Source organism: Oncorhynchus mykiss, chromosome 19, assembly GCF_057628025.1.
Source record: "Oncorhynchus mykiss isolate SJ-2025 chromosome 19, ASM5762802v1, whole genome shotgun sequence".
In the NCBI taxonomy this organism is placed as follows: Eukaryota; Metazoa; Chordata; class Actinopteri; order Salmoniformes; family Salmonidae; genus Oncorhynchus; species Oncorhynchus mykiss.
The window spans coordinates 43160270-43186377 of record NC_143040.1 but is presented as its reverse complement, the minus strand read 5'-3'; the positions used below and the strand labels follow the sequence as shown (position 1 = coordinate 43186377).

Here is a 26108-nt window from a genome sequence, read left to right as displayed (position 1 = left end):
TCACCAAATAATAGATTAAAACACACTGTTTTGCAATGAAGGTCTACAGTAGCCTCAACAGCACTCTGTAGGGTAGCACCATGTTGTAGCCGGAGGACAGCTAGTTTCTGTAGTCCTCTGGGTACATTGACTTCAATAGAAAACCTAGGAGGCTCTTGGTTCTCACCCCCTTCCATAGACTTACACTGTAATTATGACACATTCCGGAGGATGTCCTCTAACCGATCAGAGCTCTTGCAGCATGAAATGACATGTTGCCCACCCAATCAAAGAATCAGATAATTAATCTAGTACTAAAAGCATAAGCTACAGCTAGCTAGCTAGCTAGCAATGCGTAAAATATGTTGAGTAGTTGACTCAAAGAGAGATAAAATGACTATTAGGAGAGGCAAGAAAGAGTGAGGGAGATGTTGTTGTATTTCACTTTCACTTATTTAGCTAGCGAATGCAGCTAGCTAGTTTAGCCTACTCAAACACCCGGTTCAAACAGAGAGGGACGCTATGTTAGCTAGCTGGCTATGGCTGTTCAACACTGGAATTCTTCCAAATCAAGGTAAGCTTTTGGTTTTATTAATTTCTTGCCACAGGGTCTGCCAGTGTAAATGCTTGCTGCTGACTGTATGAGTAGCTATGTTGACTATTACATATAATAGTAATATTGTGACAACGATGTAGGCTGTGTGTAGCGGTTAGCAATTATGATATCAAGGTTTGGCCTGGATAGGTTTTTTCGCCTGGTCACAGAAAGCTGATGTATTGTGCACTGAAGTTCACAAGTGAAGGAAAAATGTGAGAGGAGAGCGCGTAGATGCGAGAAGGATTACAACGTTCAAATGGACCATGGTTTTTTTATGTGGCTGCTATGAAAGTGAACTGTGTCTGTGTGTGATCAGGGGTGCATTCCACCGATTCTGTTGAAAAACATTTCTTAATCTTGGAACCACCCATCCCGGATCCGGGAGAATTGTCATCAACAACGCTGAATAGCATAGCGCCACAGTCAAAAAATATTACTAGAAAATATTCATATTCATGAAATCACAAGTGCAATATAGGAAAACACAGCTTAGCCTTTTGTTAATCCACCTGTTGTCTCACATTTTGAAATTATGCTTTACAGCAAAAGCAATACAAGCGTTTGTGTAAGTTTTTCGATTGCTCGACAAAACACGACAAGTACACATAGCATCAGGTAACTTGGTCACGAAAATCAGAAAAGCAATCAAATTAATCGTTTACCTTTGATGATCTTTGGATGTTTTCACTCACGAGACTCCCAGTTAGACAACAAATGTTATTTTTGTTCCATAAAGATATTTTTTATATCCAAATACCTCCGCTAGTTTGGTGCGTTATGCCCAGGAATCCACCGGAAAGAGCGGTTACAACAACGCAAACAAAAATTCCAAATTATATCCATAATGTCCACAGAAACATGTCAAAAATGTTTATAATCAATCCTCAGGGTGTTTTTCAAATATCTATTCGATAATATATCAACCGGGACAGTTGGCTTTTCACTAGGACGGGGAGTAACAATGGCCGCCTCTCTCTTTTGCGCACAAATCCCTCTGAGAGCCCCCTCCTGTCCACTTACGCAATGTGGTCGTTCACGCTCATTCTTCAAAATAAAAGCCTGAAACTATGTCGAAAGGCTGTTGACACCTTAGGGAAGCCATAGAAAAAGGAATCTGGTTGATATCCCTTTCAATGGGCAATAGGGATGCATAGGAACACAGGGGTTTCAAAATAAGAGTCACTTCCTGATTGGATTCTTCTCAGGCTTTCGCCTGCAATATCAGTTATGTTATACTCACAGACAATATTTTTACAGTTTTGGAAACTTTAGTGTGTTCTATCCTAATCTGTCAATTTTATGCATATTCTAGCATCAAATAGGCCGTTTACTTTGGGAACGTTATTTTTCCAAACATAGAAATAGTGCCCCCTAGCTTCAAGAGATTTTAACGGAAGTAAACAGAACAAAACGGGGATAAACATTCCTAAATTTGTGTTTCTTTATATTCACTATTTTCTACATTGTAGAATAATAGTGAAGACATGAAAACCATGAAATAACACGTGGTAACCAAAAAAGTGTAAAACAAATCAAAATATATTTTAGATTTGAGATTCTTAAAAGTCCACACTTCGCCTTGATGACAGCTTTACACACTATGGCATTCTCTCAACCAGCTTCCCCTGCAATGCTTTTCCAACAGTCTTGAAGGAGTTCCCACATATGCTGAGTACTTAGTGGCTGATTTTTCTTCACTCTGCGATAAAACCATCTCATTTGGTTTGAGGTCAGGTGATTGTGGAGGCCAGGTCATCTGATGCAGCACTCCATTACTCTCCGTCTTGATCAAATAGCCCTTACACAGCCTGGAGGTGTGTTGGGTCATTGTCCTATTGAAAAACAAATTATGCTCCCACCAAACGCAAACCAGATGGGATGGCGTATTGCTGCAGAATGCTTTGGTAGCCATGCTGGTTAAGTGTGCCTTGAATTCTAAATAACTCACTGACAGTGTCACCAGCAAAGCACCACCACACCTCTTCACACCTCCTCCTCTATGCTGCACGGTGGGAACCACAAAGGACAGTTTTCCACCGGTCTAATGTCCATTACTAGTTTTTCCTGGTACCAAGCAAGTCTCTTCTTATTATTGGTGTCCTTTAGTAGTGGTTTCTTTGCAGCAATTTGACCATGAAGGCCTGATTCACGGTCTCCTCTGAACAATTGATGTTGAGATGTGTCTGTTACTAGAATTCTGTGAAGCATGTATTTGGGCTGCAATCTGAGGCTGGTAACTCTAATGAACTTATCCTCTGCTGTGGCTGTCCTCATGAGAGACAGTTTCATCACAGCGCTTGATGGTTTTTGCGACTACACTTTCAAAGTTCTTGAAATTTTCCAGAATGGCTGACCATATTTTAAAGGAAAGTAGTTTTAAAGTAGTTTCTCTTTGCTTATTTGAGCTGTTCTTGCCATAATATGGACTTGGTCTTTTATCAAATAGGGCTATGTTCTGTATACCACCCCTAACTTGTCACAACACAACTGATTGGCTCAAATTCATTAAGAAGGAAAGAAATTCCACAAATTAACTTTGAACAAGGTACATCTGTTACTTGAAATGCATTCCAGGTGACTACCTCATGAAGCTGGTTGAGAGAATGCCAAGCATGTGCAAAGATTTCATTAAAGCAAACAAATATAAAATACATTTTGTTTAACACTTTTTTGTTTACTACATGATTCCAAATGTGTTATTTCATAGTTTTGATGTCTTCATTATTATTCTACAATGTAGAAAATAGTAAAAATAAAGAAAAACCCTTGAATGAGTAGGTGTGTCCAAACTTTTTATAGGTACTGTACATAAACTTAGCAAAAAAAGAAACATCCCTTTTTCAGGACCCTGTCTTTCAAGGATAACTTGTAAAAATACAAATAACTTCACAGATCTTCACTGTAAAAGGTTAAAACACTGTTTCCCATGCTTGTTCAATGAACCATAAACAATTAATGAACATGCTCCTGTGGAACGGTCGTTAAGACACTAACAGCTTACAGACGGTAGGCAATTAAGGTCACAGTTATGAAAAGTTAGGACACTAAAGAGGCCTTTCTACTGACTTTGAAAAACACCAAAAGAAAGATGCCCAGGGTCCCTGCTCATCTGCATGAACGTGCCTTAGGCATGCTGCAAGGAGGCATGAGGACTGCAGATGTGGGCAGGGCAATAAATTGCAATGTCTGTATTGTGAGACCCCTAAAACAGCAACAACGTCGCCTATGGGCACAAACCTACCGTCGCTTGACCAGACTGGATTGGCAAAAAGTGCTCTTCACTGACGAGTCGCAGTTTTGTCTCACCAGGGGTGATGGTCGGATTCGCATTTATCATCGAAGGAATGAGCGTTACACTGAGGCCTGTACTCAGTGCGGGATCAATTTGGAGGTTACACTGAGGCTTGTACTCAGAGCGGGATCAATTTGGAGGTGGAGGGTTCGTCATGGTCAACTTGTTGTCAATCTCAACGCTGTGTGTTACAGGGAAGACATCCTCTTCCCTCATGTGATACCCTTCCTGCAGGCTCATCCTGACATGACCCTCCAGCATGACAGTGCTACCAGCCATACTGCTCATTCTGTGCATGATTTCCTGCAAGACAGGAATGTCAGTGTTCTGTCATGGCCAGCGAAGATCCCGGATCTCAATCCCATTGAGCACGTCTAGGACCTGTTGGATTGGAGGGTGAGGGCTAGGGCCATTCCACCAAGAAATGTCTGGGAACGTGCAGGTGCCTTGGTGGAAGAGTGGGGTAACATCTCACAGCAAGAACTGGCAAATATTGTGCAGTCCATGAGGAGGAGATGCATTGCAGTACTTAATGCAGCTGGTGGCCACACCAGATACTGACTGTTACTTTTGATTTGGACCCCCCCTTTGTTTAGGCACACATTTTTCCATTTATGTTAGTCACATGTCTGTGGAACTTGTTCTCTTTATGTCTCAGTTGTTGAATTTTATGTTCATACAAATATTTACACATGTTAAGTTTGCTGAAAATAAATGCAGTTGACAGTGAGAGGATGTTTATTTTTTTGCTGAGTTTATAACTAGGAATAAAGGGACAGATAATAAACAGTAGCAGCAGTATGTGATGAGTCAAACAAGTTAGTGCAAAAGGGTCAATACAGATAGTCCGGGTAGCTATTTGGTTGACTATTTAACTAACTATTTAGCAGTCTTAACGCTTTGGGTAGAAGCTGTTCAGGGTCCTGTTGGTTCCAGAGCATTGGTACCGCTAGCCATGTGGTAGCAGAGAAAACAGTCTATGACTTGGGTAGCTAGACTCTTTGACCCTTTTTAGGGCCTTCCTCTGACAACCCCTTGTATAGAGGTCCTGGATGCCAGGGAGTTTGGCCACAGTGATGTACTTGGCCGTACGCACTACCCTCTGTAGCACCTTGCTGTCGAATGCCAAGCAGTCGCCATACCAAGCAGTGATACAGCCAGTCAAGATGTTCTCAATGGTGCAGCAGTATAACTTTTTAAGATTCTGAGGGCCCATGCCAAATATTTTCAGCCTCCTGAAGGGGAAGAGGTGTTGTCGTGCCCACTTCACGACTGTGTTGGTTGTGTGCTCCACTACAGCCCCGTCGATGTGAATGGGGGCGTGCGCGGCCCTATGTTTCCTGTAGTCCACAATCAGCTCATTTGTCTTGCTGACATTGAGGGAGAGGTTGTTGTCCTGGCAACACACTGCCAGGTCTCTGACCTCCTCCCTATAGGCTGTCTCATCGTCATCATAGGTATGACTATAGCACTAGCTTAAATCATATGTAGTTTTAATCACACCCCATATGAATGGGGATCCTAAAGAAAAAGATGTAGGCTATAGAACATGTCTTACATATGTCAATTACACACACTAACGGGCAGCTATATTTAAAATCAGTGCCATTTGACAATAATTCATTTAATTATGCAATTATGACATATTGCATGATCAGTAAAATCCAGAAAAATGCTGATATTCAAACATGTAATAGCCTAATCACAGGGATTTGGGCATATCTTTATTCTTGCCTAGTTATATAAAGATTAAATTAAATTAAATAAATGATATTATTAGCTTTTTATGCATGCCTTATGGTACCATTCCTAGCCTTTATAGCATATATGGAATACAATGAAATGCTATACAAACCAATAAAAACACATGAAAACATATAGGCAGACAATATGTGACCTGCCCGAGAAACTTTACACCATGACAAAACATCAAAGAGATCTAATTTAAATTGGTTTTATTACCTGGTGGGCGTCCCAGGTAATTCTGCAAGATCGCACCTTAATTTTGCTGCATTGTCCTTCAACTGTAAATTCCTGTACAGCCTCAACATGTTTCCACTCCATTTTTTTCATTCAAATCGTTCCTCTACTCATCTAGTAAACGTAGCCCCGGTCACCGCGCCAATGAATGACAATGCACCGATTCCTATCGCAACTTTCGCACTTGTTCGATGCGGTGATTTACGAGTCTCTTCCTATGGCCCAAGAAGCACGGTTTGTTATTCCCCTCGTGTCACGTTAGAACATGTAAACCAGCGTGCGCATTCAGTAAACAGAGAGGACAAATCAAGTCCGTGACTCAGTCGGGATGAGATGGACAGGTATAGTTGTCACATCCATTTAGCCTGAAGAGTAATGGGTCACACTATATGTTCATACGACAAAACACCACTAGCTACCTTTTTTTTAAAATTACGTTGGCTATAAGAACATCTCAAACATGTATCAAAAGCGCCCATTCTTCGTCGCTGACGTGACTTTGTGACTGCGTAAGTTTTTCTCCCCTGTGAGGGATTTGTTCCAATTTTGACGTGCCAGCAGTTCTTTTCACTCTCCCTCTCTCGCTCCTCCTCTCCTCTCTATGCTGCTGGAGCCGGACTGCAGCACGAGAACATCCCCTCCCTTTCCCAAGCTCCTGCTGCCATAAAGTCTCTGCGCCACAGCTGTCTCCCGGACAGGTACTGGGACCCTCCTGATAATGCACATAATGGAAATTTAGGTTGGAACAAAACCTGCCAATCATTCCAGCGCTTTCATGCATCATATTCTAAAATGGCTGTGATCTCAGAAATACAGATTACACTTCTTGCATAATAAATGTGATGCTCAGTAGAACCTCAGAGTCAGTCTCAAACATAAATTAAACTGATTCAGTTGCTGCTTGCTCCACACACAAATCCCAATTCTAAGGACCTAATCATTATGACACCTAAACTGTCTTCAATTTTGATTCCCCCGCCCTGCAAAAAAAAAAATATACAATGGAAAAAGAGCAGATAATAATCTTTATCAACAAACCCTTGACCTGTTTTGACATAATCAAACGTATTCCCTAACCCAGCTGTTATTTCTATAATTACACACAGTTGTGCAAACAAAGGTGTCAGTGTCATGTCAGCCATAAGGGTCCACCCAACCACTGCTGCCTGAGCCTTGCTCTGTTGTAGCCACAGCTCACTCCCTTACAACACATCCAGTAGCAGGAGCATGTGAGGGTGGAGGCAGCACACTTCATGTCTAGGAGAAAGAGAGGAAGGAAATGAACATACAGAGAGACATAGAGAGGGAGGATAAAGAAGAGGAGGGAAAGACACTGACAGACAATGAGATCAGCACAGTGTGCTGGTGTAGGCAACTTCTGTTTCTCCTAAAGTTGCCTCTGTCTCCACACTGAACTTTCAACTTTCAGTCTGGTCAAGTTGTAACGCTCTAGACTCTGGACCACATATGCCCATCCACAGGGTTCAGGTCTCGGCTTAGCCCTTCCTACCCGTCATTCATCCTTCATTGTCTCCCCCCTAACATCTGCCTATACTGTCTGAAAACCCATAAAAAGATCAAAGGATGTTCAAATCTCCAATCTCCATAAAAAAAAATGATCGCTTGGATTGAGTTGGCCTACATATAAATGACAAGACACACACTTTCCTGGCAGTGAACTACTCCACCCTGTGAAGACAATGACGCACAGAGAGATATGAGATTGCTAAGAATCAACATAGTACAGTAGACTATTAAAGTACCATTTTTTTTTAAACAAAACCACTGACAGCCAACTACGACAAGCCCATGGGTTGCAGCTTGAGTGCCCCTTGATCAGAAAGAGACATCATGCTACATGTTATCAATTAACAGTAGTCCTGAGTGTCTCAGTTGCTAGATCATAGCGCTTGCAATGTCAGGATTCCAGTTGTGGCCACCCATACATAAATGTTGCTTTGGATAAAAGTGGATAAAAGTGTCTGCGAAATGGCATATGTATGTGGACACCCCTTCAAAAGAATGGATTTGGCTATTTCAGCCACACCCATTGCTGACAGGTATATACAATCCAGCAGACACCCATGCAATCTCCATAGACAAACATTGGCAGTAGAATGGCTTTAATGATTGACTTTCAACGTGGAACCGTCATAGGATACCACCTTTCCAACAAGTCAGTTTGTCAAATGTCTGCCCTGCTAGAGCTGCCCCGGTCAACTGTGCGAGCTGTTATTGTGAAGTAGAAACGTCTAGGAGCAACAATGGCTCAGCCGCGAAGTGGTAGGCCACATAAGCTCACAGGACAGCCGAGTGCTGATGCACGTAGCACGTAAAAATCATCTGTCCTCAGTTGGAACTACTCACTACTGAGTTCCAAACTGCCCCTGGAAGCAACGTCAGAATAAGAACTGTACATTGGGAGCTTCATGAAGTTGGTTTCCTAGGCCAAGCAGCCACACACAAACCTAAGATCACCATGTGCAATGCCAAGCGTCGGCTGGAGTGGTGTAAAGCTCGCCGCCGTTGGACTCTGGAGCAGTGGAAAAGCGTTCTCTGGAGTGATGAATCACACTTCACCATCTGGCAGTCTGACGAATCAGGGTTTGGCGGATGCCAGGAGAACGCTACCTGCCCCAATGCATAGTGCCAACTGTAAACTGTAAAGTTTGGTGGAGGAGGAATAATGATCCGAGGATGTTTTTCATGGTTTGGGCTAGTTCCAGTGAAGGGAAATCTAAACGCTACAGCATACAATGACATTCTAGACAATTCTGTGCTTCCAACTTTGTGGCAACAGTTTGGAGAAGACCCTTTCTTGTTTCAGCATGAAACCCCCGTGCACAAAGCGAGGTCCATACAGAAATGGTTTGTCGAGATCAGTGTGGAAGAACTTGACTGGCCTGCACAGAGCCCTGACCTCAACCCCATCGAACACCTTTGGGATGAATTGGAACGCCGACTGAGAGCCAGGCCTTTTTGCCCAACATTAGTGCCCGACCTCACTAATGCTCTTGTGGCTGAATGGAAGCAAGTCCCCACAGCAATGTTTCAACATCTAGTGGAAAGCCTTCCCAACTCCATATTAATGCCTATGATTTTGGAATGAGATGTTTGACGTGCAGGTGTCCAGATACTTTTGGTTATGTAATGTATTTACAGTAACCCCACCCCAGTAACTGTAACCTCAGCGCGCGCACACACACACACACACACCACAGTGAGAATCAGCCCCCCCAAATGATCTTAAAACAGTTATTTCATGAGATTGTTGTAATCCATCAGGACTGACTAAGAGAACCAGTCCTGAATAAAAGCACTCAACTAAAGGTAGATGCACTGTCGCTAAACGTGTTAAGTTACTAGGCTAAATTATATTCTAAGTTATCTGCGTCTTTTAATACATTCATGGCGGCATCTGAACTTGAAGATGTGCGCATGTAACTCAAATCAAATTCAACTTTATTTGTCACATTCACCGAATACAACAAGTGTAGACCTTACCGTGAAATGCTTACAAGCCCTTAACCAAATGGCTGTCAATGAAGGACATAAGCGAACATTTGAGTGACAGATGAGTATCTCAGATCATAAACTGTGAAACTAAATGCAATTGCTTTTGAGCACTGCCTGGGGACAGCATCTAGGGGAAATTGTTGATATGTGACACAAAAATAATAGCCAAAGAAAGCAGTCAGGATTCCAGCCTGGGTCAGAGATGCCAGACCGTAGTAAGTTGAGCTTTATCTCCTGTTTTCACATGGACAAATTCTGAGGGAACTGTAATCATGCCTGTCACTAAGCCTTCTTCTAATCCTCTGTACTCTACAAACAACAACAGACACACACGCACTCTAATACACACACTCACTCGAGCACAATCTAACACGCACACACACACACACACACACTTACTTGAGCACACCAACACACACACACACACACACACACACACACACACACACACACACACACACACACACACACACACTCTCTCTGCCTCTCTCTCACAGTTAAAGACCCACTAAGAAAATCTCTTAAAGAGAGTGACCGAGGAAGTCCTTGGTATTACAGTAAAAACATTGTTTTTGGCCCTATGGATAGGAATTATTAAGACTTGAAATGCTAAATCATGATGCCATACAGCTTTCCTTCCCATTCACAAACCTAATGAGCAGGCAGGCATTTTGCCAGGAAGTGTGTTTGTTTACTGCAGTGTGTGAATGTGTGCATTTGTGTGTGTGTGTTGTGTTGTGAGGACTTACTCTGTCCTCACAAGGCTGGTCTGAGCTCCCTCTACTGCCTTTGCTGGACTGGTCCTGAGAGAGCTGTCTCCCTGAATAGCAAAGAAGGACATTACATCAGACAACAGTGCAAATAACCAGTCACTAACACAGTAGAGCAGTACAGAGTTAACAATATAGAGTACAATGACCAATCAAGAATCTAGATCACACATGACTCAATAATGAAACACAGAGGTCTACCAATCATGAGGAGAAAAACGCATTCCTAACAAAATTACATTGACATTACACCTACTACACAGGATAACAATTGCATCAGGATACAGCCCAGGACAAATCTATCACGAGTCAGACATCTGATCACTATCACCGCAGCCATACCTTCTAGGACAACTCACTGCATTGCGGTCTTCTAACCAACTTCCAAACTCCCCTGTCACACTAGTCTGGATAAGAGCAGATGCCGGCGCGGTACAGTATAGTACAGCCCCCACAGAGTCCTCATTCAGATAGTGATCTGGTCTAATGAGTCCAAACACTGAGCCAGAGCTGTCCAGGATCCAGTATTAAGTCTAATTATCATTGGTTGGTTCTCCACTGGGCCGGCGCGCCGTGCCATGCGACTCCAGTCCAGAGTCATAAGGGAGGGGCGTTTGTCCCAACCGTTTACCCAACCGTCCCTCCCTCAGGCACTCAGTCCAGTGTTCTGGACTCTCTATTCTCTTTGGCGAAACAGCCCCCCCCAAACTGTGTCATCTATAAATAGCTAGATGTTTAATTCCCTAAATCCTGGGCCTGAATCACTATGTGGGTAATCCTGTCAGTCAGCTGCAAATACCTCAACCTCAGTGGGCCGGTCCTCATTACAATGCCCCTCAGGGCAGGGCTATAGGAGGTTCAACGTTAACGGCCCAGTCCTCATTATCCCCCAGGCAGGGCCTTAACATGTTCAACCTCAATGGGCCGACTTGTGCTAATTACAGTACAATGCCCCCCAGGCAGGTGTTTCTCTGTACTTGACTTCAACCTCAATGGGCCAGACCTGTCCTCATTGCAATACCCACCAGGCAGGCCTGTAATTAGAAATGTTCTCCTGCAACAGGGTAATCAAATTAAGATCCTACATCTGTAGCATGTTCCACATGGCTGGATTTCTCTTGCCTTGACTGTACCTCCCCCTCCCTCTGTTTGAAGGTGGGCTGGGAGTCTCTGATACCTTATCCTCCACTCTCAGGAAGTCAGTCTACAGTATAGATAGCTAACATGATAAGAACTAGTGAACAGCGGTAAAGCTCCTCTCTTTACTTAAGGCTAGTTCCAACTTCCCAGGCCTTTCTTCCACCCCTGGTTAGGCATCAGTTCCCCAGCCCTCCACGCCTGGTCAGGTCCCAGTCAGGCACCAGCCCCCTGCCCTCCACCCCTGGTCAGGCCTCCACCCTCCTTAACCCTGCAGGCCTGGGTGTCTCTCTCTCTGATCCATCTCAGGTGCACCGGTCAGAGGAGGTCACAGGCGAGGAGACCAATTAGCCACAAAAGAGATTAGTTACATAAAAGCCAGTCAGGCAGGCAGGCAGGCAGGCCAACCATACAGAGCCATCACACACGCACACAAACACTCAGCCACGTGGAAAGGGACAGACAGAGCCAGTTATGTGTCATGGAAAAACATGATTGAGAGCTCTAACAGGAACTCCGGAGTCAAAACAGAAACACACCTTCCTGTTCAGAGAAACAAAACAAAAGTACAGAGTATGTCCCAAATGGCATTCTATTCCATTTATAGTGCACTACTTTTGAGTCCTTTGAACCAGAGCCCTATGGGTAGTGCGGTATTTCGGGAATAGGGTGCCACTTGGGACACAAACATTGAGCTGTTCCAGAATTGAGAGCACATACTGCTTTTCATGACAACCTTCTTATGATAATGGCTTCTCAGTGAATGTCTGGTTTATGTTATCTGATATGTTACTAGCTAACTGAGAAACAGAATAAGTCTGTGCCAGAAATGGCACCCTATGTTTTATATGGAATAGGGTGCCTCTGTCCAAAAGTAGTGCACTCTATATGGAATAGGCTGCCTCTGGCCAAAAGTAATGCACTCTATAATGAATAGTTTCACTTCAGGTACAAAGGTAGCATACTATACAGGGAATAGGGTGCCATTTAAGATGTAGCCTAAACCATGGGTCAAGCCTAAATGTGCTGTTATAACTCCATGTCACTCATTGTCATATTTGGCTTGACAATGACAGCAATGGTGTTGGCAAGAGCATAAACAGATCTGGGACCAGGCCTGGCGAGGGCCAGTCACCCACCCTGGTTTCTGCTCTCTGAGGGGGAGTCTTCGTGTCTCAGGTAGAACCTGACCTCCATCCTCCTAGAACCCCACTTCTGCAGGTGCTCATACATCAGGTAGTCAAAGGGGATCACTCTCTCTGGGGAGGACAAGGAGGACAAAGTTATAACATAATTATAATATATACACAACACTAATGAGAGGATCACTCTATGGGAGGAAGAAGAAAACAGGAGTTGTTGTTAGACACATAGACTTGCGTGATTATCTATTGGTGATTGTAAAGTGATATGGTGGGTTGATTGCCCCTCAGCCCTGATCATCATTAGAGATGAACTAAGTACTTTCTATTAATAGAATAGGATAAACCACATTAGTCCCCACAGCTATACTCTGGCACTGACGCACTGTATTGGGTCGCGATGAAGAGAAATACCTGTCTTCAGTAAAGAACCTATGAAAGTCAGGACAACCTTATTGACACTGTAGCTAGCTACTCTATGTTCCCTCACTAGAGCATGTGTTCATGCGCTCCCTGGCCTGTGCAGCCGGGTTGGGGCTGTGAAAACATTGAAATAGAATTACGATTCCATTCAAGTCAACATTCTGTAATGGGTGGACCGGCGGCCATATTGAGTGTACTGTCAAATTGCTGTCTGCGGTCTGAGCTTCAAAAACAAAACTGCTGTGGTCTGAGGTGCTTTTTCTGTTCCAGTAATTCTATTTCTACGTGACGACAGGCCCACAGGCTATGTGTGTAAACAAGCACCAGAGCCTGGAGGGTCACAGAGAGACATCCTGACCCACTTTCTATCCCGCCTCACTGTCTGTCTGGGACGTACAGGCTGCCTGAGACAAAAACATCATTGTTGTATGTCAGGGGCAGACCACCACTGCTTTTGTTCAGGGAGGGGAGAGGGTCATTAGCCAAGTAAAATTTCTAAATGATGGCTGGCTGTCAATGTCTGTTTCCACATTTTGTTGTGTTACAGCCTGAATTTAAAATGTATTAAATTGAGATATTTTGGTCACTGGCCTACACACAATACTTTATTAACTGTTACAAATTAATACAAATGAAAAGCAGTCTTGAGTTAGTAAGCATTCAACCCCATTTGTTATGACAAGAATAAATAGATTCAGGAGTAAAACTTTGCTTAAAAAATCACATAATAAGTTGCATGGACTCATGCTGGGTGTTTAACATTATTTTCTAACCTCATCTCTGTACCCCACACATACAATTATCTGTAAGGTCCCTCAGTCGAGCAGTGAATTTCAAACACGGACTCAACCACAAAGACCAGGGAGGTTTTCCAATGCCTTGCAACGTAGGGCAACTTTTGGTAGATGGGTAAAAAAAAAGTAGACATTGAATTACCTTTGAGCATGGTGAAGTCATTAATTACACTTTGGATGGTGTATTAATGCACCCAGTCACTACAACGATACAGGTGTCCTTCCTAACACAGTTGCCAGAGAGAAAGGAAACCACTCAGGAGGCCAATAATGACTTTAAATGGTTGTGATCGGAGAAAACTGAGAATGGATCAACAACATTGTAGTTTCTCCACAATCCTAGTGGAATGAAAAGAAGGAAGCCCGTACAGAATAAAAAAGATTCTAAAACATGCATCCTGTTTGCAACAAGGCACTAAAGTAATACTGCAAATCAAATTGCAAAGCAATTCACTTTTTGTCCTGAATACAAAGTGTTATGTTTGGGGCAAATCCAAAACAACATATTACTGAGTAACACTCTCCATATTTTCAATCATAGTGGTAGCTGCATCATGTTATGGTTTTGCTTGTAATCGTTAAGGACTGGGGAGTTTCAGGATAAGCACAAGCAAAATCCTTGAGGAAAACCTGGTTCAGTCTGCTTTCAACCAGACACTGGGAGATGAACTCACCTTTCAGCAGGACAATAACCTTAAACACAAATCTACACAGGTGTTGCTTACCAAGAAGACAGTGAATGTTCCTGAGTGGCCGAGTTACAGTTTTTATTTAAATCTATGTCAAGACCTGAAAATGTGTTGTCTAGCACTGATCAACAACCAATTTGACAGTGCTTGAAGAATTGTGAAAAGAATAAATGGCCAAATGTTGATCATTGCTATCCAGGTGTGGAAAGCTCTTAGAGACTTACCCAGAACGACTCACAGCTGTAATCACTGACAAATGTGATTCTAACATGTATTGACTCAGGGTGTTGAATACTTATCTAATCAAGATATATTCGTGTTTTATTTTTCATATTTCTTTTACAAATATGAGAATGTTTCTTTGACATTAGAGTATTTTGTGTAGATCGTTGACAAAAAAAAAGACAATTAAATACATTTTATTCCCAGTTTGCAACACAACAAAATGTCAAAAAAGTTAAGGCACTGTATATCAAGACATTCAGTTGAATAGATTCATGCAAAACTTGGAAGAAATCACTATAAATTCATTTTAAGAAAGTCATGAAGCAGAGACAAATTATAAAAAATACAGTGCTTTGCTAAATATCTGTAAAGCTAAGATTTTCAACTTGTCACTTTGCTCAGTGCATTTAGAGCTTGTGACACAGCTCAACACCAGTCAGTCAGTGTAGCAATAAACCAGTCAGTTAGTTAACCCCAGGAGGTTAGGGGTTGAAGATTAGGTTAAATAGGTTAGAGGTCAGAGGCTAAAGATGAAAGCATCCCTTACCTTTTCCCTTCCAGACCTCAGCCAGGTGACACACGTTCTCTCCAGCCTCCTTACAGAACTCAACCACATTCTTACAAGTGGTCTCTGGGGTGATGGGCACCTCTGTCAGCATCTGCTGGCAGTCACTCAGGTACACTGTCAGGATCATCTGCATGAGGGAGACAGAGAAATAGCTTGTCAAACATACTATATATCTCTGACGAAACATAGCCTGGGCTCATACTGTATATGCCTTAGCAAACTCTTATATCGTAGTCATGAAGAGTTGGCTACAGCACATACATACCTGGGATCAAGCTACTGACTGGGATCAGACTACTGGTAATAGTAGTTACAAGTATATACAACGTACATATGCCAGGAATTTGAATGCATGTAACCCAGGGAGGAAAGCTCTTGAATTACAGGAAATGTCCCCTTAGCTCCGGTTGCCCTCTAACCTAAATACATTTCCATCAAATGCTTTGCCTTAAAGACAGAGGCATTCAGGAGGGAGAGAGACTATTGAAGACTGAGCTGAGCTACAAACATTAAAGAGATATTACAAGCGCAAAGATAGTACAGGCAGACTGCCAAACCAACATGCGTGATTTGGTGGCATCATGACAAGTTTACTTCCGTTAGTGCCTACAACCTATTGGTAAATTAAAAACAAGATTGATTATTGAAATTCCTAGCACAAAAAAAAAAGAGGCAACACGAAGGTGTGTGTGTGCGCGTGCCTGCAATACAGTATTTGCTCTCAATAAAGAGTACTGAGAAACCACATTTATAAATAGGATTTCCTGGTAAAATGAGAAGTGACGTCCTCATTTCCAGATTGACAATCTGTAGTAAACGGAAATGGGGGATAATCTGCTAAATTTAGGATTAATCTACAAATTTGGGTTGCAGAATCCAAATATGTTCCTCCCTAAATGTCATACCCCCCTTCCTGCTGCAGCGGATACTTCCACGATAGGATTGACATAGACAGAGGTGCTTGACACGGGTCCCTTGGCCTGTATAAACCATCTGTATAAACCCTCTGCCTCCACTCTGTAGTGGCTCAGCCCAGCCCCATAAACATGTCTAAACCACAGACACACCGACCGAGACAAGCCCTGCAACGGGGCCGCACGTCCAGTCCAAGATGTAAGGTAATCTCTCACTGCCAGAGCACACGCACAGACACAGACAGATAGATAGATTGAGAGGAGGAATTCTGTAAAGCGCAGATTACAACATAGAGAGCACTATAATAATGAGATTATGGAGGTTATAAACATGTATATGTCTGTGTCCACAGGGTGACAAGTGAAAACATACACCAGGGGAGAGAGAGAGAGCATAAACAAATCCAGGATGGGAAGGTTATTGTAGGGGGAAAAGGATAATCTATGTTTTTCTCCTTAGGGATTGGCCTGTAGTGCTGTCGACTATACAGGGGGAAAAAAGCACACAGGCCGCTCCGAACCATTCTATCAAACAAGAATCAACCAACAAGGTTCAGAAAACCCAAACCAGTCCTGAACTCATCATCGGTGCTAAATATTCTCTTGACACACAGGAACGTGTTTGCCAACACGCATGCATCTGTGATCTACTCTGTCCTGCATCTCTCAATGAAAGGTCAGAAACCAGACAGAAAAAAAGCTAAAAGAGAGGCAAAACCTACCTCTGCCTAATAGTATTAAACACTCAGTCACACTGAGCAGCCTTCTACACGTTAGTTCTGCACAGCCAGCCACACACGTTAACATTCTTAATAAACTTTCACACAGTCAAGTAACATTGTATATCTACAAAAAGAAACCACACATACGCCTAACACCTAGAATCTAATCCCCTTGAAAATTCTGTGCAAAAAGATACAATACAAATTCATATGCATCAGCAACATTCTGTACTCAACCACATACATACTGTGCCTTTCCTGTCTCCTGTCTCCTCACCCGAACTACACTCATTCACTAACAAAAACATCAACAGCCCACCAAACACTTAAACTTACACAAACACTTAACATACAAGCACACTCTCCAGCTTCCCAAAATGACTCCTAGCCAGCTGTGAATGCCTTTTGCTATTTTAAGCAGCAGCACGAGTACCGTCAGAGTCAGACTCAAAGCTGGACAGGACAGAATAGCGGCAGCGCCCACCTCCCAGCCAGCTCCAGCCAGTCCAGTGCTACAGCTATAACCCTATCTGTCTGTCTGTCTGTCTGTCTGTCTGTCTGTCTGTCTGTCTGTCTGTCTGTCTGTCTGTCTGTCTGTCTGTCTGTCTGTTCACCTTAGCCGCCCTGCATGGCGTCTTCCTGCCCTGGTTCCTCTGCTGCTGTTGCTGCAGCCCGGGACGGACCCTCTGGTGGAGCCAGGCCTTGTCCTTGGTTACACTAACCAGACTGTGCAGCACCATGCTGAAGAACCTCTTCATAGAGCCGGAGGGAGAAGACTCACACAGGCAGACAGATCGACAGGAGGGCAGGCAGGGCTGAGAGAGACTCACTGCGTGTCTGTCTGTGTGCACGGGTCTCCAAGTGTGTGTGTGTGGGTGACACCAGGCACAAGGCAGGAGAAGGGTAGGGGTGGGGGTGTCAGTGACTGAACGTGAGGAGCGTAGTCAAGGTGGGGGGGGGGGGGGGGGGGGGGGGGGGTGATAAATGCAGCCATAGCCAGGGCCAGGCAAGGGGTAGGGGTAATATAACGCGGCCGGCCCCCTTCAGAATGAGATTCCCTAGGAACAGGAACAGCCGTGGGGCTGAGAGAGATAAGAGGCGCCTGGTGACACTAACCAGACCAGGCTGTCACTGTCATAGGGCATCAATAGGAGGAACAGGACACTCAGTGACCATAGACACATAATCATCCAGCTAAACAACACACAGAGGCATCCAGGCTGTATCACAACCGGCCGTGATTGGGAGTCCCATAGGGCGGAGCACAATTGTCTCAGCATCGTCGGCTTTGGCCGGTGTAGGCCGTCATTGTAAATAAGAATTTGATCTTAACTGACTTGCCTAGTTAAATAAAGGTTATGTAAAATAAAATAAAATTAAACACACACACACACACACACACACACACACAGAGGCACAATGTCAAGAGCGTTTAGAGAAGGATTGGACCAAGGTGCAGTGTGGTAAGCGTACATCTTTCTTTGTTAGATGAACACCAAAAAAACAACAAAATATAAACGAACGTAACGTTTTGTAGCGCTAACACAGCAACTATACAAAAACAAGATCCCACAATCTAAGGTGGGAAAAAGGGCTGCCTAAGTATGATCCCCAATCAGAGACAACGATAAACAGCTGCCTCTGATTGGGAACCATACTAGGCCAACAAAGAAATAGAAACATAGATTTGCCCACCCAAGTCACACCCTGACCTAACCAAATAGAGAATAAAAAAGTCTAAGGTCAGGCGTGACAGTACCCCCTCCCCAAAGGTGCGGACTCCGGCCGCAAACTAGAACCTATAGGGGAGGGTCCGAGTGGGCATCTCATCTCGGTGGAGGCTCCGGTGCGGGACGCAGACCCCGCTCCGCTTGAAGCTCCCCCCACTTCGGTGGCTCCTCTGGTGCGGGGATCGTCGCCGGGGGCTCCGGACCGTAGATCGTCGTCGCGGACTCTGGACTGGGAACCGTCGCTGGAGGCTCCGGACTGGGGACCGTCGCTGGTGATCCTCACTGGAGGCTCCGGGCCATGGATCATCATTGGAGGCTTTGAGCCATGGATCATCACTGGAGGCTTCGTGCCATGGATCATCACTGGAGGCTTCGTGCCATGGATCATCACTGGAGGCTTCGGACTGGGGACCGTCGCTGGTGATCCTCACTGGAGGCTTCGTGCCATGGATCATCACTGGAGGCTTCGTGCCATGGATCATCACTGGAGGCTTCGTGCCATGGATCATCACTGGAGGCTTCGTGCCATGGATAATCACTGGAGGCTTCGGGCCATGGATCATCACTGGAGGCTTCGGGCCATAGATCATCACTGGAGGCTTCGGGCCATGGATCATCACTGGAGGTTTCGTGCCATGGATAATCACTGGAGGCTTCGGGCCATGGATCATCACTGGAGGCTTCGGGCCATAGATCATCACTGGAGGCTTCGGGCCATGGATCATCACTGAAGGCTTCGTGCCATGGATCATCACTGGAGGCTTCGTGCCATGGATCATCACTGGAGGCTTCGTGCCATGGATCATCACTGGAGGCTTCGTGCCATGGATCATCACTGGAGGCTTTGTGCCATGGATCATCACCGGAGGCTTCGTGCCATGGATCATCACCGGAGGCTTCGTGCCATGGATCCTCACCGGAGGCTTCGTGCCATGGATCCTCACTGGAGGCTTCGTGCCATGGATCCTCACTGGAGGCTTCGGGCCATAGATCATCACTGGAGGCCCGAGTGCGTGGAACTGGCACAGGACGCACCGGGCTGGAGAGACGCACTGGAGGCCGGGTGCATGGAGCTGGCACAACGCGTCCTGGCTGGATACCCACTTTAGCTCGGTAAGTGTGGAGAGCTGGCACAGCACGTACTGAGCTGTGAAGGCGCACTGGAGGCATAGTGCGTAGAGCCGGCGCAGGATATACTGGGCCGTGGAGGTGCACTGGAGGTCTGGAGCGTAGAACTGGCACAACGCGTCCTGGCTGAATACCCCCTGTAGCACGGCAAGTGCGGGGAGCTGGCACAGGCCGCACTGGGTTGTGCTGGTGAACTGGGGATACCGTGCGTAGAGCTGCCGCAGGATATCCTGGGCCGAGGAGACGCACTGGAGACCAGGACCGCTGAGCTGGCACAATCCGTCCTGGACAGATGCTCACCTTAGCACGGCAAGTACGGAAAGCAGGCACAGAACGCACCGTGCTAAAGGTGCGCACTGGAGACACGGTGCGCAGAACCGGAAAACATGGTATCTGAACCGTGACCAACTTCTCATCGTAATTACAGGGAGTTGGTTCTTGTTCCCAACTTTGCTCCGCTCGCCACCCCATGTGCCCCCCCAAATTTTCTTTTGAGGCTGCCTCTCGGGCTTCCGTCGTCTCGTTGCTGTTCCTCTCTCGCTGCCTCAGCCTACTTCCATGGCAGGGTATTGTCCCCTGCCATTACCTCCTCCCAGGTCCAGGATGTCCTCCACTCCTGGGCACGCTGCTTGGTAACTTGGTGGTGGGATCTTCTGTCAAGAGCATTTAGAGAAGGATTGGACCAAGGTGCAGCGTGGTAAGCGTACATCTTTCTTTATTTGATGAACACCAAAAAAATGTATATATAAACGAACGTAACGTTTTGTAGCAGCAACTATACAAAAAACAAGATCCCACAATCTAAGGTGGGAAAAAGGGCTGCCTAAGTATGATCCCCAATCAGAGACAACGATAAACAGCTGCCTCTGATTGGAAACCATACTAGGCCAACAAAGAAATAGAAACATAGATTTGCACACCCAAGTCACACCCTGACCTAACCAAATAGAGAATAAAAAAGGCTCTCTAAGGTCAGGGCGTGACACGCACACATTCTGACTGTTCAAACGTTCAAATGTTCCAGCAGCTACATAACTTTTTATTTTTTGTTTAACCTTAATTTAACTAGGCTAGTCAGTTAAGAACAAAATCTTAATTACAATGACTTAAACCTGCTGAGAGGACAAAACTACAATAATTCCATTTGTTAGAGAACAAATGATCCCATCCCATCTCATATTTTCTTTCTCTATTCTCATTCACTTGATTTTTGGTCTGAAGAAGGGCAGAATGGATCTCCTGACTGATTTCCATGAAGCACAAATCTAATAGTTGTGCCAGCAGTATCCCGGGCCTTGTCGATAATAAATCTGAGGACACAAAGCAGGCGTTGTCGCAGTGGGCCTGGAGCTGGGCTGACTGATGAACCACTGCCTGGAAACAAATCCCTGTGATGCACAGTTTACCCTGTTACTCAGACCTCATCTACCAGGCAGAGCGAGATAGACAGTGAGTGTGAGTGTGTGTGTGCGCGTGTGTGTAAAACCCTTCTAATATCCACTTCTGACTCAGAGGCAGTCCTATGGGGCAAGATGTTTATAAACAAAGTGTCTTAAGCTCCTTAAAAGGAATACCCCCGAGGCATCAAACAAACCACATGAAAAGTATAACAAATCATTAGAGAGATTTGAGATACAGTATCTCCTTATCAGTGGATGGATTTGCAACATGTCTGATTGGTGGAAGATATAGTGTGTGTGCTACTTTTAACCAGGTCCCAGGACAGACAACAAAGATAAGAACCCAAAATGCAGACAGACAGTGTGAGGTTTCAGAGTCAGACACATTGGGACTGACCCGGACCAACCAACCGACACCTGATTTAGTGTCCTGGCTGGCTCCCCTGTGCAGCACAGTACAGAACAGTCAATAAAGTCTCCATAGCAACCACTGTGTCTGTGGAAACACGCTTGCCTGGCACCCCTAGAAAAGATCCCAGGCAGACAGTCCTGTTCTTCTTGAGATTGTGGAAGTTAAACACAGGACATGACTGTAAACAACACTCTCCATCCTCAGTCTATTCAATGGAGCTGACAGCCTCCCATTCACACAGCTGACATACATGCCTAGTGGGTTAGCACATTGACGCGGGACTGGGGGGGGAGTGTTTGCCATTAAGTCAAGAGGTTGAATGGAAGGTTCAGTTTTTATAAGGTGAGGATCTGAACCTAGTTTGTTTTGGTTCGGATGTATAGCTTTCTCTGTGATAGAACCCTGCCTTGGAGCAGCTGACATAGACTAGCACTGTTTGCTCCACGTTCTGCTACAAACAGAAATGTACTTTATCCTCTAGTTAGCGAGATCACAGTTGGGTTGAATTCCATTTCAATTCAGTCAGTTCAGCAAGTAAACAGAATTTCCAAATCCAATTTTCCTCTGTGATTTTCTCCCCGATTGGAATTGGAATTTCACTTTACTTCCTTAATGGACTGAATTGAAATGGTATTGACCCCAAACCTGAGAGGGAAGCATCAATACAAAAGGCACATGGCAGGAGTCATAACAACGACAGCTCCCTGCAGCTCGACTACACAGTGATATCATGCATCACTTACACTAATGAGAGCTGAGGAGGAGATTTTTAGACTCTGCCCTGATATGATCGAGGAAGAGAAGGAGGGGGACTCTCACTATAACAACAACAATAAGTCAGTAAATTAAACAGGTTAAGTCTGTAAGCCTACAACTGGCTACTGGTCAAGTCATGAGATGAGATGAGAGCGTACAAAATGGCTCACGATCAAAATCAGCCGGTTAACTACTGGAGGGCTCTGAACTTCATATTTGGCTTGTAACACTGCCGTTGTAGTAGGTTATATGCTATTGGTTGTGATGTTTATAATACTCAAGCCCCCAATGATAACTCATGTACAACCCAGTCTATTTTCCATGGAGGTTCAGCAGCTCAAAATAAGACTTAGAATAATACTCAGTCCACTAGCAGCTTGTCTTTTCTGACTATTCCACCCAAATGGTCAATTCCGCTGTCTGTTTAAAAGCTATGAGAGGGGTTGTAAATCTGGGTGGGAATAAAGGGAATAGGGAGGGAGTACAGTTAAAGTCGGATGTTTACATACACTTTAGCCAAATAAATTTAATCTCATTTTTTCACAATTGCTGACATTTAATCCTAGTAAACATTCCCTGTCTTAGGTCAGTTTATCACTACTTTATTTTAAGAACATGAAATGTCAGAATAATAGTAGAAATTATTATTTCTTTCAGCTTTTATTTCTTTCATCACATTCCCAGTGGGTCAGAAGTGTACTTACACTCAATTAGTATTTGGTAGCATTGCCTTTAAATTGTTTAACTTGGGTCAAACGTTTTGGGTAGCCTTCCACAAGCTTCCCACAATGAGTTGGTTGAATTTTGGCCCATTCCTCCTGACAGAGCTGGTGTAACTGAGTCAGGTTTGTAGGCTTCCTTGCTTGCACACGCTTTTTCAGTTCTGCTCACAAATTTTCTATAGGATTGAGGTCAGGGCTTGTGATGGCCACTCCAATACCTTGACTTTGTTGTCCTTAAGCCATTTTGCCACAACTTTGGAAGTATGCTTGGGGTCATTGTCCATTTGGAAGACTCATTTGCGGCCAAGATCTAACTTCCTGACTGATGTCTTGAGATGTTGCTTCAATATATCCACGTAATTTTCCTACCTCATGATGCCATCTATTTTGTGAAGTGCACAAGGCCCTCCTGCAGCAAAGCACCCCCACGACATGATGCTGCCATGCCCGTGCTTCACAGTTGGGATGGTGTTCTTCAGCTTGCAAGCCGCCCCCCTTTTTCCTCCAAACATAACGATGGTCATTCTGGCCAAACAGTTATATTTTTGTTTCATCAGACCAGAGGACATTTCTCCAAAAAGTACAATCTTTGTCCCCATGTGCAGTTGCAAACCGTAGCCTGGCTTTTTTTATGGAGGTTTTGGAGCAGTGGCTTCTTCCTTGCTGAGCGGCCTTACAGGTTATGTCGATATAGGACTCGTTTTTACTGTGGATATAGATACTTTTGTACCTGTTTCCTCCAGCATCTTCACAAGGTCCTTTGCTGTTGTTCTGGGATTGATTTGCACTTGTCGCACCAAAGTACGTTCATCTCTAGGAGACAGAACTCATCTCCTTCCTGAGTGGTTTGACGGCTGCGTGGTCCCATGGTGTTTATACTTGCGTACTATTGTTTGTCAGATGAACGTGGTATCTTCAGGCGTTTGGAAATTGCTCCCAAGGATGAACCAGACTTGTGGAGGTCTACAATTTTTTTCTGAGGTCTTGGCTGATTTCTTTTGATTTTCCCATGATGTCAAGCAAAGAGGCACTGAGTTTGAAGGTAGGCCTTGAAATACATCCACAGGTACACCTCCAATTGACTCAAATTATGTCAATTAGCCTATCAGAAGCATCTAAACCCTTGACATCATTTTCGGGAATTTTCCAAGTTGTTTAAAGGCACAGTCAATTTAGTGTATGTAAACTTTTGACCCACTGGAATTGTGATACAGTGAATTATAAGTGAAATAATCTGTCTGTAAACAATTGTTGGAAAAATGTCTTGTCATGCACAAAGTAGATGTCCTAACCAACTTGTCAAAACTATAGTTTGTTAACAAGAAATGTGTGGAGTGGTTGAAAAACGAGTTTTAATGACTCCAACCTAAGTGTATGTAAACTTCCGATTTCAACTGTAAGTGTAAGGGAGAGATAGGAGGACTACCTTCGTACAGTTGGACTATAGGGTCGAGCGAGAGGGGCTTGTGCAGAGCTGAAAGCTCATCTGGTGTGGGAAATTACCCAGAAATTCGGCCATCTCACCCAACCTCTGTGACGCACAGCGAGGCCGTCCCAGACCATCACAATCCACAGGCTAATCCCTTCCGTCATTCAAACAGCAACTGACTGACTCTCTCTCTCCAGCCTGGTCTCCTCTCCACGCAGGCGCAGGAGGGTAAATTGATAAAGCACACTCTTTAACCTCCATGTCAACTTGTTTTGACTTCGCATTGTTGTTTTTAGCTATATAGACTATGTATTTTGGATGTTTCCAGTGTATTTTGATTACATTCAGACAATACGATTAATTGCACTATTTTTTTGTTGTTGCAAAAGTAGCTATGCAATTCTGAACTTTCAACCCACTTCCCTGCCTCGCTAATTATATAAGTAAAGAATTGCTCAATGAGCAAAAGCCAATTAGCAGGCATGAGGAGATGTTGGAACAGGGTGTGTGTATGTGTGTGTGTTCTTTCTTACACTGACATCAGCTACTGGTGGACTGACACTGACAGGGAGGTTACAGGTCATGGTGAATGTGCGTCACTGTGTGGGTGATCACCAGAATTGCCTGTCTGTCACTGTTGTGTGGGGATCTTACATAGGCTACCCTAAAAGTATGCCTTACTCCCCTTAATGTTCACTCTCTCTCTCTGTAGTTGTATAGGCAGGCAGAGAGTTGAGCAAATGCATAGATCAGTGGTCTATCAAGTGATGTTTAATCATAGTAAAAAAATGATATTGCAGTGATTTGTCTCATTCACCACCTGCTCACACTCTCACACAAACACACACCACTCAAACACAAAAGGTGGATGAAAGGACAAAAAAAAAGTACATTGTAATTGATGGGAATACTGTAGGTCATCCACCACTCAAATTTGCAGGCTCACAATCCATATGTAGCCTAAAATAATTATATATATTTTTTATTAGAGCTCATTTGTTCCAAGCTATTCCTTCCACAGGCATGTATTAATTCAATCCACAATCTATTTCCAAGACCTCTCAAAGTAAAAAAAAAAAAAAAATGTAACATTAAAAAAAATATATATTATCTTCTATTCCCATCGGATTACTTTTACTTACCGGCATCATGACTGCAGTGAAACAATAAATATGTTTATTCCAGCCAATCTCTTGGAGTAACACACTCCTCTGTCTGCCTCCTTTGCCTCCCCTAGCCTATGTTGCCAGACAGGCCGGTCCGAATAACCGGTCGGTAGAATCTGCGTCCCGCTCCAGAATCAGATGTAATGGTCCTAAAGCAACGATGCTTGATCCCACAGAGACTCACACAGACGCTGAAGGCGAAGTATGTCACTGCACGCAATAGTCACAGAACATCACACAGCCTAGTTGGGTGGCATGTTGTTTCAGGGAATTTGCTGCTAAGCGTTATGCTGTAATGACAGTGATTGAACGAGTGCACGCCACAAATAATTCGCCGATTGCTTTAACACGGTTCGACTGCCCTCCCGCGTGCTCTAATATGTAGGATAATCCAAGGACAGGACACGAACTGGTACAGACCAAGTCCGCCCCCAAAAAAATTAACAAAGATTATTGCTCTGATCTTGGTTATCCGTGAGATAGTAGCCAATTTTTTAAAATTACCCAAACTCTCTAACGTTGACTTGATATCAAGGAAAAAAACGGACATGTCAAACCACAACAACGTTAGTTTGACTTTCAAACCCAGACTGGTCTCATAGACTAGACGTAACAT

The 26108-nt window shown here is 44.2% G+C and overlaps 1 protein-coding gene across 40 annotated transcripts in view; it reads right to left on the bottom strand.

The window, feature by feature from the left end:
• Nucleotides 1-26108, bottom strand: part of LOC110497716 (apoptosis-stimulating of p53 protein 1) — a 42753-nt gene extending 16645 nt beyond the window's left edge. For 12 of the 40 annotated variants that reach the window (XM_021574021.3, XM_090211055.1, XM_090211056.1 and 9 more), the window contains exons 1-4: nucleotides 25469-26108; nucleotides 15093-15240; nucleotides 12412-12531; nucleotides 10115-10185 (exon numbers count right to left, since the gene is read on the bottom strand). In XM_021574021.3, the coding sequence (XP_021429696.2) occupies nucleotides 10115-10185; nucleotides 12412-12531; nucleotides 15093-15240; nucleotides 25469-25477 (348 nt within the window). In that variant the 5' untranslated portion in view covers nucleotides 25478-26108. Of the gene's footprint in view, nucleotides 1-5831; nucleotides 6472-10114; nucleotides 10186-12411; nucleotides 12532-15092; nucleotides 15241-16997; nucleotides 17115-17363; nucleotides 17636-25468 lie in introns of those variants that run through there. The other 28 variants (XM_021574014.3, XM_090211048.1, XM_090211049.1 and 25 more) reach the window with 11 other exon arrangements.